Source organism: Chaetodon auriga, chromosome 11, assembly GCF_051107435.1.
Source record: "Chaetodon auriga isolate fChaAug3 chromosome 11, fChaAug3.hap1, whole genome shotgun sequence".
Classification (NCBI taxonomy): domain Eukaryota; kingdom Metazoa; phylum Chordata; class Actinopteri; order Chaetodontiformes; family Chaetodontidae; genus Chaetodon; species Chaetodon auriga.
The window spans coordinates 7,750,065-7,767,690 of NC_135084.1; the positions used below are offsets into that span (position 1 = coordinate 7,750,065).

Genomic DNA, 17,626 nt, shown 5'->3' on the forward strand with positions numbered 1-17,626 from the left:
CAACTGTGAATAAAATCCCACTTGGCTCAAATGCTGTTTCAGAAACGTTGCAAAGAAATCTCTTTTTCCTTGAATCCACCAGATGTTTCACCACCTGCATTTTTCAGTGGGTCACACTCAACATTAGTGCTGTGAAATGGATCAACGCTGTGTTAACATTAGTGTGCGGGAGGCTCAGCAAGGGGCTTCTAATTCTGTAGAATGGGGGTCTCTGACGGACCACTGGAGGAGGAATCCCTTTACAGCATGCCCCCCCTGGCCAATGAGCGGGGACGCCACCCAGACACATGGGCCAGGCCTCCCCAAAATAACCTACGACTACTGCGCTGACAAATGTCGCTACTTGTGCTGGTGACATGTTACCCTAGCTACTCGGCTCCACATTTTCCTGTAAACTCCAAGGTTAACTCTGTGCGATAAAACCGAGAAGGCTGGGCAGCTGCCTGTGTCCCAGATTTCCCCAGGTGGCAGCAACCAGAAGACCGGAATCTCCCTCTTTGAGCACAGGTGCACTCTGAGGAGGATTTACCAGTCCTTCACAGGGGCCAGTTGGGTTTATTCTGAAGGTAAAACACACCTCCCCCTAATGTAATTGTTGTTCACAGTGTCCTGTTGACTGTCTTCTGGCATCAGCCTCATATGCTGCGTATAGCCTCCGAAAAGCTCTGACATTGAGCCTCAGACAGGCTTCAATCTATTTCTGTGAATGTTTAATTGAATTATATTAACCTGCCTGAACGTGTGGTGCTGTGTGTCGCCGGGGGCCCATTCAGCTGTGTGGGCTGTGACTGTGTGTGATCTCACGCCGCAGTGTCCCATTTCTGGTGGTTATACTTCTGTGTGTGTAATTTGATTAATGATTGTTGAGGCTGATCAAAATCACGATAACAAGGGCACACAGGATGAGAGAGACTGCTGCCTTTTTTTCTTTTCTTTTTTTTTGTTGATTTTCTTCATGTAAACTGACCCCTCGCTATTATTAGATATGACTTGGTGGGCTTGGAGCCTGTTTGCAAAGGATTAATGTACACAACAGCTGCAGCCTCCGGTCTGTTGGAAGGGCATTGGTGCGTCTCTTAATTGCGCTGATTTGAGTGTCAGTGGCATATGTGTGCCCTATCTCATGTCTGTATTCAATAACTTGCCCATGCCGAGTGTCAAAAAGTTGTGCAAAGACTAAACGTCATGTGCATACGTGTTGGTCTAAGGTGCAGAAAAGCCTGCCTGTCTCCCATCAGATCTGGTATCAGTGCATGAACCCGATACTCTGTCAAGGCTGAAATTAGGCTAAAATAAAAAGCTATTTTTACCACACATCCCCTGCTTTTAACTCCAGTCTCTGCATTCATGTTGTATCTTTCCACCAGATATTTCGCAAGAGATTGTTTTAACCTAACACTGAGAGTAATATGGAGGTGAGTTATATCTAAGATACATATCAGCTTGTGTTTTTATTAACTTTTGCTGTATGTGTCAGAATGTAAAGGCATCAAAACAAGGTCTTAGTCATCCCTGCATAAGTCAATCACTTGAAGGTCTGTTGGACAAACAGCATGCATGTTTTATCATCATTACTGCAGGTTGTGTATATTTCTACTGCTGCTTATTCGGGCTGCAATCAATGATCAGTGATTATTGGTGATTTACTGATAAATTGTACTGTAAATTATAAGAAAACATTTTTTTTTTTTAAAAAGTGGATGTCTTGCTTGTTTGATAGGTAGTTTAAAAAACAGTCCAAAACCTCAAATTATTTAGTTTCCTAACAAAAGCAGTAAATCTTCACATTGACGATGACAAAAAAAATGACATTGTTGCAATAAATTGTTTGGACTTACTGATGAATTGACTAATCGTTTCACTTCTACTGCTTTTCATACCATTTGTTTTTATATTGATGCCCTGTGCTGCAGACAGCCACTGACTTCAGTGCGTAGTGAAATAAAGTTGCAGTGAACACTGAGATAACTTTACACGTTACTTCATCACTTTGCTTTAATGCAGGGATAATGGACTGTTGTGGGAAATGTCGAAACTCAACAAACTGCTTGTCCAAAAGATTTTGACCTCTTGAGAAAGATGTGATCTTCTGAATGCTTGATCACACCACTGACTGCATTAACATGTGACAAAGCAGCTGTGACCAAAGAAAGCAAGTAACCACGAGACACCATAAAGTCTTATTGTTAGATGAGTCAGATCAAACACGCTGACTGTGAAACTGTCAGCCCGAAAGTGAAGTGTAAAGAGGATTTTTCAGCGTGTGCATCAGTTGTAATTGAGTACTTTGTGATTATTTCCACAGCATGCAAGAGAACACTGACCAGCCACCGTCGCTGTCTCAGCTCTTAAGAGAGAGCTACCTGGCCGAGGCCAGGGCCCAGCAGCGCCACAGCGAGATGAGCCGCTCGGACGCTTCCTCCTCACGCCTTCAGATCTACGGGTCACTCAAAGGCAAGGCTGAGGACTCTGTGGGCCACAGTGATTCCCAATTCCCAGACCTCTCAGCCTTCCTCAGCCAAGAGGAGCTGGATAAGAGTGTGAACCTGGCCCGCCAGGCCATCGGACATGAGTCTCGTGAGGAGAGGGCAGAGGTTAAGGCCACGGTCACACCATTAACCCCCTCCAACATCTCCCCAGCCTCGCTTTCTTCCTCTGAACCCTCATCTGTTCCCATGGCTGTTCCCTTCACCCAGCTAGCCCCTGAATTCAAAGAACTGCCAGCAACACACACAACATTCACATCAGACAGAAAGATGCTCAAAGCGTCCACACGGCAGGAAAACATGATCAGAAACAGCAGGGACTCCAGTGAAGGATTCAACGACTTTAACAGGTCGGGGAGGAACGCTCCGTACGGTGTGGAGACCCAGTCCAAGAAGGAATTCCTCAATAAGGCAGCAGACTTCATTGAAGAGCTCTCCTCTCTCTTCAAGGCCAACAGCTCCAAACGCGTACGACCGAGAACGTGCAAAACCCACAGGAGTAGGAACCAGAACAAGAGCCAGAGTGATGGGACAGTTTATCCCTTCAGCCCAGACAGCAGGGAGCGTGTTGCCCTGCAGGTGGAGGAGGAGAAGGAGAGGCCCAGCCCTGCTGTTAGCCACCAACCAGAAGTCCAGCTGGACCCTGGGACTGGGCATGTGGAGTTTCAGGACTGCAGGATTACTGAGGAGCAGCAGTACGACTCTGTTTCCCAGGAGGTGGAGGAGGAGGAGGCTGAAAGCTGTGCCCTGACAGAAACTCCTTACCCATCGGAGCCTGTGTGCGAGCCTCCTCATTTCATCCAGAAGCTGAAAAGCAGGGAGGTTCCAGAGGGCAGCAAGGTCCAATTAGACTGCATTGTACGAGGACTCCCTGTGCCTGAAGTGCGGTAAGGAAAACCCAAACAAGTGCTGATCTTAGATCATTTCTTAGTTTGCAGGAGATACAGGAAGACATTCTGCATCATGCTAAGTAGTGTACTTCTGTCTCACTGTAAAAAGGCGATGCTTGATAAAGCAGAAAGGCCAGTGAGGTTGTGTCAGTGTCATGGAGGATCTGTTTGTTCGGGGAACCAGAGTTTGGGGTAAAGTGTCAGAGCAATGAATGGAAGTTTTATTCAGTGGTGGGATGTCACATCAAGTACTGTATATCAGTATATATTTAGGGTATTTGTACTTTACTTGAATAATCCCATTTTATGCTCCACTGCGTTTCAGAGGGGATGTTTTACTCTTTACTCAGCATTTATTTGACAGCTTTAGTTGCTTGTTACCTTACAGATTTTTTTCATACAAAACATATAATAGTTCTATAATTTGCAATGCATTTTTATGGATTTAACATTATCTTAACATGTTATTTAACAGTACAACTAACTATAAAATGTACACATTAAAGATCAGTAACCCAATAATTCAATATCTAACAGCATAACACTCACAGGGGCCAATTTCTGAAATATGTGCATTTTATGAAAAATACTTCATTTTTGAATGTGTTCTTTGGCAGATGAAAGAATTTTAGTTACTCGAGCCCAATATGATTATCCAATAACTTCCCATATATGCATTGGTACTGTCAGCTATGTCTGCTTATATATCTCAAAAAACAGCAGCACAGAAGAGACAAAGACAGTTTGTCCACCAGAGAGCACCGATGAGTTTATCTGTAAAATGTTCCACTCAGGGCTTATCTGGGTCGGTGTTCTTTAATAACCACATTAAGGGATTAAAGTGTGTTGTTTGGGTGTTTCTTAAATATATATATATATATCAGAGTTCTTCACTTAAATATTGATCAGCCTAACCAACCCAGTGTTGAGCGTAGACATTGTTTTAAAGATATACAGAGTTTTAAAGACTCAGATCAGTCCTGAATAATTCGAGTGTGTCTAAATGTGAGCTAACATGAATGACGCTCTTTTTTTCTTGGCACTTCCAGACTGATGTGACATGTGACGGTAGCCAACAGCTGATCCTGAATGGTGTCAGTGTTTGTTTGTGTAGGTGTGTGTGTTCACCGGTGGTCAGAGTTATGTATGGGACAAAACATAATCACATTAGGCTCTCTGGCACTCTGAAGAAGAATACCATCAGATTCCTATGAGGTGCCGTCCTCATTCATGCCATAACCATCTAAAGTCAAAATGTACCACCACATGAGAGGAAATGAAACCTCTCATTGCATTCAGTTCACCGCCTTTGGTATCACACTAAAGCAAAATAAATCTTAATAAAACTTATGGATTTACACTCTTCTCAGTGGCAGTCTGGTGCTTTTTTGTAGCAGTTTTGTGAGGATTGTTTTAAAAGCCTGGCTGGACTTTCAGTTTCCCTCCCAGGACAACAAAATCTTGAATTGAAGCTGAGGTGTCAGGCTATAGGGGGCATGGTCTTGTTAGTCCCACTGAACATTGTTGAGCCACTAACATGTACTTGTTCCAGGAGAATGTAGCTCTCTGCCATTTTTAGACTGGACTGGCACAGCGAGCTGTAGTCGGGTCTGATAATGGAACCGACTGAGCTCTTGACAGATGCATGAAGCGTTTGGTAAGATGATTTATACAGTTATTGCTTGGTTGATATCTTTATATGGTTTGTCTCTGGTCTCGGTCTCTGACAAAAGGCTGAAGATCTGAGCTCTGTTTCAGCGGTTTCTAGTTAAAATATGTAACTTCTCTCACATTGTGTGTCTTATTTTGTGTATTCTGTTAACATGAAGCTCTTTTCATTGACTTTAGAGTGATGTTTGTGCTTGTTTCTCCTGCCTGTGCAGCTATCGTGTTTGTGATCATGACTGATAGGAGTTAGTAGAGTTGTCAGTTTCATATTTCCCATCAGTTTGCAGTGGTGTACTGTCTCTGGTGTGTCAGGGTATAGCGTTGTGTGTATTCCTAGTCTATGTTTAGCATTTTGCGTATATGATTGGGTCAGCCAGTCCGAGCTTCCAGGCTCCAGGGGGAATCTCCTCTTTGGTTCTGAAATCCAGAGGGAAAATAGCCCTGACAGGTGCAGCGAGTGGGGTCTTTGCCTCACAGATCATCCAGCTCCTCTACTACTCATGCTTTCAACTTAGACCCTGAGTCATTACAAATGATATCGCTCAGCTCAGGGAGAACACTGACAGCACGTTCTAGCCTGTGTTGTCTGTGTTGTATCCAAGTATTGGGAACAGATCCTTAGTGCAGCGTCATGTTGCAACCAGAGGCTACACCAGGATTCTTTATAAATGCCAAAGCTTAAATGAATTCCCCTCCATAGATCACACTTGATGAGAAGCCATAGGAGGCTTAGTTTGTATTTTGAAGAATTGCTTTTTTATGTAAACTGCTTTTTGATGTCTGGAGTTTGGAACATCTTTAGCTTAAAGCTGTGTATTTATTGAAAAAGTGTTCCACGTAGGTGATTCGTCAGCCTGATGAAAATCCTGGAAATGATTTATGAATGTATGATGACGTCTTGCCAAAGAGTAACACATCACCCCATTCCTGTTTGTTTATTGGCTGGATTTTATAAAGCATCGAGCCTCATCTGCTCAAAATAGATGTACTTTGACGTAGAGGCTGCTGCATATGCTGCTGGTCAGGACAGGGAAAGTTAGACGTTTACTATTACAGTTTTACAATGAAAAAATAGACTGTTGCCAACTGCAACGCCACTGTGCTAGATGTTCAGTGGGACTAATGCCAGGCACGTAATAGTAGCTAGGTTGGCAGTTTTTCTTGTCATCTATCTCATTTTAATATGATTTTTTTCCCCATTTATCCATAATTTGACAGCATAAAATAATAGATTACAATGTTGCTGTTACCGTTAGCCTGATGTGTCAGGTTTGAGTCAAACTGGGGAGCTTGTTCATTAATATACCATTAAAAATGATCATAAAGAGCATACACTCTTCATTAACTGTATCACATTACTCCAGGTGCCTTAAATCCATGGTTCTGTGCTCCTCATCTTCATAACATCAACAGTGCATTGAGGCCTGCCACCTAACTGGCATGGCACGCTGCTGTTGCTTCTTCCAGGGAAATGGATAGGTCTTGCTCATCAGAACATTTTCCTCTTGACCTGCATAACTCTACTGAATGGCACCAAGCCAGAGGTACTATTAGAAACAGTGTCAGAAGGCTAATAGAAGGAAAAAGAGATCTGTGTAAATATGGGTTTTTAAATGCTAAAGCAGGGGTGGTGGAGTCTTAAAAGATCCCACTGAAATAACAGTTAAGTCATATAACAGTACTGTAACTGAAGTGGAAAACAACTCAAGCCCATACTGAATAAATGAGTGGAGAAGCATAACTGATGCTGAGCATGAGGGGTCACTTGGGTTTGAATGAGTACCGAAATGCGAGTCATATGCTTTGGCCTTCACAGTTATGTACCAAATTTAAGCCTAGAGATTTTCTGCCTGTTCGAGAGCAGTGAAGCTGCAGCGACCGAACCAAGACACTGAAACACTTTATCACCCATTTGTACCTATGATCAGCATGAAAATGCTAATGCAGCATCCCGAATGTTACCATTTCATACAAGTAAATGCCATGTTCAGGTGCACTGAAGCTCACTACGACTGGGCTCCATAGGTTACCTTTAAGGCTAATCTGGAAGAAGCCTCTGATGCAAAGTTGTCCTGAGCTGTATGTGTCCTGAGCAGTTTGCGGTATGTGTTATTCCAGGTGGTTTTGTGAAGGCAAGGAGCTGGAGAACAGCCCTGATATTCAAATCATCACCAACGGCGAGCTGCATTCTCTGATCATCTCAGAGGCGTTCGAGGAAGATACTGGACGCTACTCTTGCTTTGCGTCTAATTTCTATGGCACCGACTCCACATCAGCTGAGATCTATGTCGAAGGTGATGTTTCTTTCTTACTGAATCTCTACAGTTAAGTTAAACACTGTCAGTGATGGAGTGTGAAGACTTGTTTATATAAACCAACAGGTGCCTCCTCTTCGGATTCTGAGGGAGAACAGCACTTTGAACATGTAGCCCAGTGAGTTATTATTGTATTTTCCTTTCAAAAAAATACTTATATGTACCTTTAGCCACTTTATTACAACACTAAATGAGACCATTCCTTTCTTCCTTTTGTGGTTTTCAAAGGCTGCAAAGGAAATCCTCACCTCCATCATCGAGCCAAACTCTCTCTGCAGACGAGGAACACTCTCCATCAACTGAACCTGCAGCAGCCGCTGAGGAGCCAGCAGAGCAGCTCTCCTCTCCACCAACAAACCAAATCATCCCAGATCCTCCTCTACTGGTCCAGACATCAGCCACCATACTTCCAGCCCCAGAGCTGTCGAAGACACCCGTGGCACCCACAGCACACCGTGCTGAGGAGGAGACAACAGTGTCACCTGTGCAGGTGTTTCCTACCTTGACACCCTGTGTTACAGAACTTCCAGAGGCCCAGGAGGTGTCACCATCTATCTCAGTCATATCCACACAGCCGGCAGCGCAGACAGCTACAGTGATAGCTACATCATTGCCTTTGAACTCGGTGGTCTCGTCTGTGCTGCCTGGCCTGTCAGCTCCAATACAAACACCCCAAGCAGAGGTAGACGAGCTGCTTCTTTCCACTATGAGTTTTGTTCAGTGATGAGTTTTGTATGTTTTAACCAACATGTCCGCTGTGGGTTTATCTTCAGAGTCAAACCTCCAACCACAGCTATCTGCAAGGGTTGAACGGGCAACCTATCATGGCTGCCCCTGTATTCACAAAGGTAAAGTCCTTCTCAAAAGGATGTACGCTGCTACTGTCTACTAGATTTAACACACAGCCTGTCTTGTCCCTCTAGAGCCTGCAGGACCTCCTTGCGTCAGAAGGCCAGCTGGTGGTGCTAGAGTGCCGTGTTAAAGGGACGCCGTCACCTCGAGTGGACTGGTACAGAGAGGGAAAAATTATAGAGGACTCTCCTGATTTCAGGATCCTGCAGAAAAGTAAGCTGCTGCTGCTCACTGCTGATATATTGAAAGTGCAAATGGTCTCCATGTATTTTCTGAGAGAGTTGTGTCTTCTGGATTTTTGCTGCAGCCACATTGGACATGCTTTGGAGTAGGAGTTTCTGGAAATGCAAGATTTATAGACTGAATTGCATCTTAAATAAGTCCATTTAATTGGGTCTACTTAAAATATACTTTTTTTGTTTCTTAAAACCATTGGTGATCAGACAAGAAAATAAAAACAGTGACTCTATAATAAATGAAACCAAATTATTGGTTAAACCCCTGAAACCAATATTACATCTTTAGAAGTTCCCATGAAAAAAATCCCTTCATGCCTTAAAATGGCATAGACATATCTCTATACCTTTGCTTTCACTTAGCACAGTCCCTGCCTCTATCTCCACCCACCTCCCAAATTTTCAGAACAGTGCTTTGCAAAATGTTTCCTGCAAACCTCTGTTTCTCCGGAAGTTTGGCTCTCTGATTGTCGAATCCGTTGGTAATAAATGAAGGCTCAGCATTTCTTCTTTTGCAACTTTCCAACAAAAACAGAACAAATCTCCACCATTGGTTTGAAAATAGTGAAACTTGCAAAATACCAGCAGGTAGCTACACCTGGCTTCTCCTCTGGTACCCCTCATTTCACTATAGCCCCAACCGTGGGTTGACAGGATTGGTTCCTGATATATGTGACGTGTGTCACTGGCTTGCTGCAGATCCACTGCATGTCCACTGAGAATGTCCTGAGACATAAAAGACAGAAAATTCTTTATTGTAAAAACTTGAAAAATGTTGATAATGAAAAAGATGAAAAAGATTTGAAGGTAAAGGATGCATAAGTGTAAATGGTGTCAGAAAAAAAAGAGTATTGAAATATTTGAAGTTGCTCTCTGAATGTTTTCTGTAGTTGTGGAATTCAGCAGCTTGAATATATTAACTACATTTCTTAAAGGCATTTTTAAAGATGACTTCTTGAAGTCTTCTTGCGTCAAATGATTGTAGTGCATGATCAGTGCTAATAATGAGTCTCAGAGAGGTGCTTCTTATTCTTAAACTATAACTTCACCTGTTGCACTTCTGTAATGATTTTACTCCTTGTTTCTGTTTCAGAACCCAGATCTCCCGCTGAATCAGGTATAGATTTCATTCAGTCTTCACCAGACAAAAACACAAGTGTTGACTGCACCAAAGCAGCTGCTTGTCTGTGCATGATGCTGCAGTGTGTACATATTACTCTGCTGAAGTGTTTATAGTCCTTGGCTAAGGCTTCTGCTCTTCTCCTGTACATAAGCCAGGGCTGCTTTTCCCTGACTCTGGACCATATAAGGTAGTCTCTCATCCTGTATCAAACCGCCATGGCAGATCACTCCAACCTGCCTTTAGCTGCAGATAGACTCTCAGCCCCAGTGACACAAAGAAACTTCACTGCTGGGCATTTGAAACATAAGTCATGTATCTTTCCTCACTGTATTATAACTCTCTCTAGTTGAGAAATCATTATGATGCAGTCATACCAAACCAACTTGTTTATGTGAGTATGACTTTTGTACCTCTAGAGGAAATATGCACTCTGGTCATTGCTGAGGTCTTTCCAGAGGATTCGGGGATGTTTACTTGTACAGCGAGCAACAAGTATGGAACCGTGTCCAGCACTGCTGCACTAAGGGTCAAAGGTAACTTTTCTGTTTCTCTTTACAAAAACATCAACAGCTGTCTTGTGTCCTTATGAAAGTGAAATCACTGATATCTAACTCTCTGGTTCTCATCAGGCAATGGCAGCAGCAACCACGTGAGGCCTTTCACCAGTTTGACACTGGGACCCAGTCAAATCCAAGAACCTTTCCCATCAGCTCCCACTATAAACCCTCATCTAGAGGTTACTGCGACCAATAGCATCAAGCCCCACTCCAGCACCATTCGTCTAGACCCGCTCATCTCTAACACCTTACGCCTGGACCCCTTAAACACCAGCACCCTCCGCCTGGACCCCCACAGCTCTAGCATGTTGCGTCCAGACCCTCTCCGCACCAGTCTACCCAATCTGGAACCCTCCAGCCTGAGCAGCAGCTCCTGTCTCAACTCTCTCAGCACCAGCACCCCCAACTTAGATCCTTTCTACCTCCACCAGGGCCCTCCTGGATCCAGTGGAGCACGTCCAGAACCACAGAGCAGCGGACAGGTGTCCTCATACCCAAAACCCTTCACCTCTCCTTCTGCATTTGAGACTTCGGCCAAGAAGGAAGTGTCCAAACCTTCAGTGACATCTCCTGACACGAGCCCTAAAGTGAAGGAGACCTCAAACCATCAGAATGGGAGCCCCGTTGTGGTGCCCCTCCCTGACCCCCCTCCTAACTCCTGCCTAAAGACAGGCACCCTAACGAACCACAAAGACTCCCGCTCCAGCTCCAGAGTCGGTCTGCGTGTGCACTTCAAACTGCCTGAGGATGAAGAGGATGAGCAAAGTGACCCCTCCAGTCAGTCTGATGAAGACACCAGTCAGATGTTACTCAACAAAGAACCACCACCAGTGCGGGCTAAACCCAAACTGTGAGTAAAACAAGTAGATGAGACTCAAACATTTCACAGCTGTGCAGCAGCCTGCAGCAGTGTAGTGAGAGGAAAAGAAATTTTGTAGATCCAAATCGTCTTATGATCTGCATCAAAGTGAATTACACAGGCTGTATTGAGAGGTGGGAGGTTCCTCCTCCACTGGCTCAACCAGCAGCTGTAATCACTGACAATTCATAAATGAATGCATGTGGACCGCAAATGTGGACCTTCCGGCTTTCTAAAACAAAGGATGGCATTTTCTATTTGTAAGTGCACTTCCATGTATTTATGTTCATATAATATTTCAGATAATGCTGTAAATGAACTGCTGCATGATTTGATTAGTTGTTTGCTCTTGTTTTTGTACATGGCATCATAGGTTTAAACCACAAAGACATTTATGACAATTTGTCCTATATTGTAGGTTTGACTACATTTGCAGTAATTTGATGGTAAATAAAAGAGAACTGTTTAGAAGAAAGCTGAAAGTGTCTCAGGCTTGGACGGAGTTTTGTTTGTCGGCTACTTGTTGCTAGCCCATAAAAGGGCAGGGTATTCCTCATGCTGACTTTGGCTCATTCCTGCTGGGGTTTACTGCATGGACTTAATTTATGAGAGCAGCACACTGAGCCTCTCGCATTTTCACCATGTATAGTGTCATATTTTTTTTTGTTATGGTAGTAACTTTGGTTTTGCTTTAATCAACAGGGACCCAGCCCAGCTCCAGCTTCTGCACAACCAGGTCCTCATGGAGCAGCAGCAGGAGACCGAACCTCAGACCCAAACCCACATCCAGCCTCAGTCCCATCCCCCAATGCAGATTCAGATGCAGCCTGAGATCCAAAGTGCTCATGAAGGTCCACTGTGGTCTCCACGAATGTACCGTGAACCCCATCCACCACCTTTAAATCCCTTCCTTAACACCACGGCGCCCCCACAGCAGACACCCCACTCTGCACCTGTGACGGCCACCGCCCCCCCTGCTCCTTCTCTGAGCTCAGCTCCAGCACTCGCCACCACCTTTTCACCCCTTCTCAACACTTCTCCTGCTACTCCTTTGAGCTCCCCTCCCTCAGTTCCTCAGCTCAAGACTTCCTCACTGGTGACCTCCCCTCCACCTGCCCCACAGCTGAAAACAGCTCCTCCTTTCAGTACAGCTCCTGTAACCCAGATGAACACCATCCATGCCTCCCACCTCAATCTGTCCCCTGCAGCTCTTGCCAGAACTGAGGCCACACCCAACTTTTTCTCTCCACCTGCACCAAAGCTCAGTACAGCCCCTACATATTCAACCCCGGCCTTACAGCAGATCACATCTCCAGCTCCACTACTGAGAAGCACCCACGCCTCCCTCATGAACCTCACAGCCACCTCCAACACCTTTAACTACACCCGGCCTAAAGAGTTCATAGTTGCTCAGACCTTCTCACCAGTCAGGAGTCCTTCGCCAACAGAATCACCTGTCCCTCTGCTCCATGAGCTGGCCGCTGAGCTCAACTCCTCTACGGCAAGCTCCCCTACTCTCCCGCCATTCTCCCCACCACCCAGAATTTTCCCCACAAGGGTGCTCAAGTCTGCCACCAGCCCTCCGTCCCTTGTATCCTCACCCACACCGGGGTCAGCATCGTTCCTGAGCAGCGCGTTCGCCATACGAGCCCAGTCACCTCCCCAGGCATCCTCTCCCACCTCCAGCAGCTCAACCCCCAGCCCCATTCAAAACCCTGTGGCGTTCCTGAGTTCCGTCCTGCCATCCCTGACTCCGAGTCAGCCCACCAACTCAATGGGCCTGCCCAGGGGAGCTCCTGTAGGGTAAGCCCTCTCTGACTAAAGTTGTCAAAAGTAAAGATATTTTGATACTTTCAATACCACATGTTTAAAACGATAGAGTCTCTGTTAAGATAGTATCAAAACTACCAAAGCTTTTAAAAAAAAACAGGTCCACAATCAGATTTTCAACCCAAAGCTTCACAGATGAAATACCAATGATGAAAATCAACTGGTCTTTAACCATTACCATTGTCATTATTACAAATGTGTTGGTAAGTGTTCAGTGACTTTGTCTGTAGCAGCACTGTGTGCAGTTAAAACATTTTTTTTCTTTTTGCTGTAGTATCAGAAGAGGTACTGAGTATTGAGTTTTTTTATGCTAGTATTGTATTGAAGTTTAAAATTCTGGATATCTTGACAACATTATCTCTGACAGACTACAACACTCATAAGATAAGTGAACTGACATACATATATATTTTCCCTTCTGTCTCTTCAGGCTAAAAAAGACCGTACCAAAGGTGCGCCTGTCGTCAGCTGAAGACATTCGTGAAAGCAAAGAAATTCTCCTCCATGACATCGAGAAAAAGCTTCGATTTAGAGATGATACTCAACATTTTGCACATCAACAGGTACTAAGTCATTTCCAGCTCTGCAACTCTGATTGATTCCTCCTTTTTTGACTGCTTAGATTGCAGTGATGTAATGGTGAGTCAATACAATAACAATTCAACTCAGCAACTACTTGAATAAACAAAAAAAAATGTTTTCACAAGATTTGGGTAAACAGATTTTTTTAAAATAAAGTTGATTTCAGCCTCCATTACACCCCTGCTCTAGATATTAGATTACTGTGTGAATAAGAATGTGAAAAATGATCCGTTGGCTGACATGGACGTAATAGATGCGATCGCAAAGTTTTAACTAACCAACTGTTGTAATGTAGTTTTTTATACTTTCAAGGATTAAGTATACTAGATATTGATAACTGTCACCAGCTTTTCTACTTATGTATTCATTTTAAGATGACTGGCCCTCAATAGATTTTTAAAAATCCAATTCAAAAAGAGACATAAACTCACTCATATTGACTCATTCATTGTCACGTGTCCATGTACCGTAACAACATCTGCATGCTAACAACAGCTTGTGTGTTATTCCATCAGTATACGTGTATGTGTGTCTTTTGTTGGTGTTCATCATCCATCCCTATCCTCTCATAGAAGCTGAGTATTGAGGGGAAAACAGCGAGCAGACCCCTTGGACCAAACATTCCTGCTACTGTCATTAACTATGATGAGGTACAAGGATCCCCCGTCCCAAGCACTGCTTTGCTCAAGGCTGTATGGGTTATTGAAATGTTTCAGACCTAGATTATGTAACTTTGATTACTCTCATATACTTATCTAAATACCACGGTTAATCAATATCTCTAATCAAGCATTCAAGCTTATGTTAACTAATATACAGTTTAACCTGCACTAATAATCTAAAAACCATATTTTACAGTTAAAATCCATTTAACTAATTAAATGTAACAACTGTACTGTTGTGTAGTGTTGTATTCTCCAGTTATCAGTTAACTCATTTTACATTTTCCCTTCTGAAGCTTGCAGCCCCTTTTTTCTGTTTGCATTTAAGACTATCCCACAAGACAAACATGACAGAGTCCGTCTTCTTCTCAACACTTTACTGAGCTCAGCTCACAAACCTACATTTATACAGTAGATACCGTTTTGTCTTTCTGCTAGCACATAGATGAAAAAGCTATCAAGAGGTTCTTAAAATCAATCAAAAATGGTGCTTAACTGTCTAGAAATGATCTTTTTCAACTCTGCAGTTGGCCTGTACAATTCATCTTCCTCTGTTCCCTGTTTTACCTTCAGCTTTATTTTGTTTGGTTGGATGAGCAACATATTTTTACCAACCAGGGGTGCTACTGTCAGACAGATGTCATTGCATGAGCTGTATCATCAAGTGGTTTAAAGTTACAATCAGTTTTTGCTTTGAGATCTGAGTTATGGATTGTAACTTTAATACCACTGTTGTTATATGGTAAATAGATGCACGTTGTCTCATGTTCCTGATAACTGCATACCCCTCCAAGAGCATTTGTTGCTTATCTCATGTGTGTTAAGTGTCCTTGTACAATATATGCATGTTATTGTTGTCAGCAGTTTTCAGGAAAATTTGATGCGGCCACAAAGACAGATGGTGCACGCAGCAATGCCACTTTGACTGTGTGATTACTCTTATGTAGTGGTTTTCCTTTTCCAGGAGTACAAAGTGTCCAATTTTGAGCAGCGACTAATGAGTGAGATCGAATTCCGTTTGGAGCGAACGCCGGTAGAGGAGTCGGATGATGAGGTGCAGCACGATGATGTCCCATCAGGAAAATGCATTGCGCCCATATTTGACAAGAAACTGAAGAACTTCAGAGCCATGGAAGGCGTGCCTGTCACGTTCTCATGTAAAATAGTGGGAATCCCCGTTCCAAAGGTGAGAGGCCGACAACTGTGCTGCACAAAGGACAGCATGATCTTTCACTGTAATCCCTCACGTCTGTCCTTCACATTGCTTATCAGGTTTACTGGTTCAAGGATGGCAAACAGATCTTAAGGAAGAATGTCCATTACAAGAAGATAAGAGAGGGAGATGGGACCTGTGCTTTACATATCGAGTCCACGACCAATGATGATGATGGCAACTATACCGTCATGGCAGCTAATCCACAGGTAATGCTGCAGACTCAGCTTCCTGTTCATGTTGTCAACACTTTCTCCCCAGCTGCAAAATCTAATTTGCTGCTTGCTATTTAATGACCATCAGGGGCGAATCAGCTGCTCGGGTCATTTGATAGTCCAAACAGGACCTCCCCGAACCCGAATGACACCTATTCACTCTCAGAGGTGAGCAGGACTGAGTGTGCAGTGTGATGTGCAGAGGTAAGAAGAATCCCTCTGCAGCATGAGGAAGCAGCCAGGTGTTGACTTTCCACCTTGACAATAATAATATTTTTGATGTTTTGGGATCAAATGTGTCTAAAATGCTAACATATGTCACAACGAAGACAGACATTAGAATAAAAATTCATGTCAAACTGTTCTATTACATGCCTTGCTCACCTCCTTGCATTCTGCAGGGTGCGAGCCCGCATACAGGAAGTTGAAAGTGAGCAAACCCAGGAGCGCTTTTTTCGGCCCCACTTCCTCCAGGCTCCAGGGGACATGCTGGCTCACGAGGGAAGACTTTGTAGACTAGATTGTAAGGTAGGCAGCAGGTCCTGGCATCTAATACAGTCTAGAAAATACTGCATTTTTGCCTCACCTTACTTTCATCTTCTTTTTGTCTTCCAGGTGAGCGGCCTACCCAACCCAGAGCTGATGTGGTTGGCCAACGGAAGGCCAATCTATCCAGACTTTTACCACAAGATGTTGGTGCGGGAGAATGGCATCCATTCTCTGGTCATTGATCCTCTGATGCAGAAAGACGCCGGCACATACACATGCATTGCAAGCAACAAAGCAGGGCAGAGTTCCTTTAGTCTAGAACTGACAGTTGTGGGTAAGGAGTGGATACAATCTATGTTGCACAAATCAGTTGAATACTTAAATGTGATGTCCTATGTCCTGTTTGGAAGTTCCAGTAATCTAAGTCATGTCAACTTTAGAGAAAGAAATGAAGCACCCTCCCCAGTTCTTGGAGAAGCTGCAGAACATGGGTATTCCTGAGGGAACTCCAGTGAGGCTCGAGTGTCGGGCGGTGGGTATGCCCCCGCCACTCATCTTCTGGAAGAAAGACAATGAAACCATTTGTAAAACTAAGGACAGAATCAGGTTAGTAGGACTTCTGCACCTCACTGTGCAGCTGTGTCACTACCATGTATAGCAACTTTATTGGTTCAAAGATCTCTATTGGAATTCAGAGTAATTCTCCATTATCTGTTTATCTCAGCATGACCCAGGATGCAACGGGATATGTGTGTCTCCTCATCCAGCCAACAACAAAGGACGATGCTGGCTGGTACACGGTGTCAGCAAAAAACGAAGCTGGAATTGTGTCCTGCACCTGCAGGCTGGATATCTATGGTTAATATTCTGTATAGCTGCGTCTTTATCAGCTTCATTAACATGTGCCATATTTTAAGCACTAAGTAGTAATACTAGCTATCTGCTGCACCTTCAGCACAGTGGCATCAGAGCATCCCTGCATCCATGAAGAAGGCTCCACGCACAGGCAGCCGCTATGCAGCTCTGACAGGCCAGGGGCTTGACATCAAGTCAGCTTTCCCCACATCGGACACCAGCCCCATCCTCTTCTCCAGCTCCCCTCCTGAGGCCACGCTGGAGAGTGAGGAGCTGTGAGCGGCCTGCAAACACTCCAGCGTGGTGAACCCCCAGAGGCCTCCCAACATCTTCTGTGACCTCCTTGAGGCCAAAACCGTAGAGCGCTAAAAGGAGAGCGATGATCTGAGTGGACTGTCATGTGATTTGTGTGATGCTTTTGAAGTGATACATTCAGAATAGAATGGCAAAGAATTATTGTGTTTAAGCTATCAGCACTGATAGTGGGTTTGTCACCATTCCTATTTACTCCAGTCATATGAAAAGTGTTTCACGTACAGGAAAAAAAACGACAGTCTCATCAGTCTCAAAAGTCTTAGCTCATGAGCCATCAGTGGAGTTGAATAATGTTCTCTGACAGGTTTATTTTCTACATCATAATCAGGATGTTGCTGAATGTTGGTGATAACTTCTGTTCTTAATTGGTAGTCCTCTTGTCAAAGTGGTCCTAGCACCACTAATTTTTATTGCAAATCATATATACCCGTACTGATAGTAATAGTTTCTTTTAAAGTTTATACAACATTTAGTTATAA

At 43.9% G+C, this 17,626-nt stretch overlaps 1 protein-coding gene across 1 annotated transcript; it reads left to right on the forward strand.

Annotated features, from left to right (window-relative positions):
* The first annotated feature begins 554 nt into the window (after positions 1 to 554).
* On the forward strand, positions 555 to 17,215 carry mypn (myopalladin). The gene is made up of 21 exons (XM_076743928.1): positions 555 to 566; positions 2,306 to 3,373; positions 7,163 to 7,338; positions 7,426 to 7,477; positions 7,588 to 8,041; positions 8,133 to 8,207; positions 8,283 to 8,424; positions 9,541 to 9,564; positions 9,987 to 10,103; positions 10,200 to 10,977; positions 11,689 to 12,789; positions 13,247 to 13,379; positions 13,971 to 14,048; positions 15,025 to 15,246; positions 15,333 to 15,482; positions 15,577 to 15,656; positions 15,890 to 16,016; positions 16,104 to 16,311; positions 16,418 to 16,583; positions 16,702 to 16,835; positions 16,933 to 17,215. Exons 2-21 carry the CDS (start codon positions 2,307 to 2,309, stop codon positions 17,109 to 17,111), a joined length of 5,463 nt encoding a protein of 1,820 aa, XP_076600043.1. The 5' UTR covers positions 555 to 566; position 2,306; the 3' UTR covers positions 17,112 to 17,215.
* Positions 17,216 to 17,626: the final 411 nt, after the last annotated feature.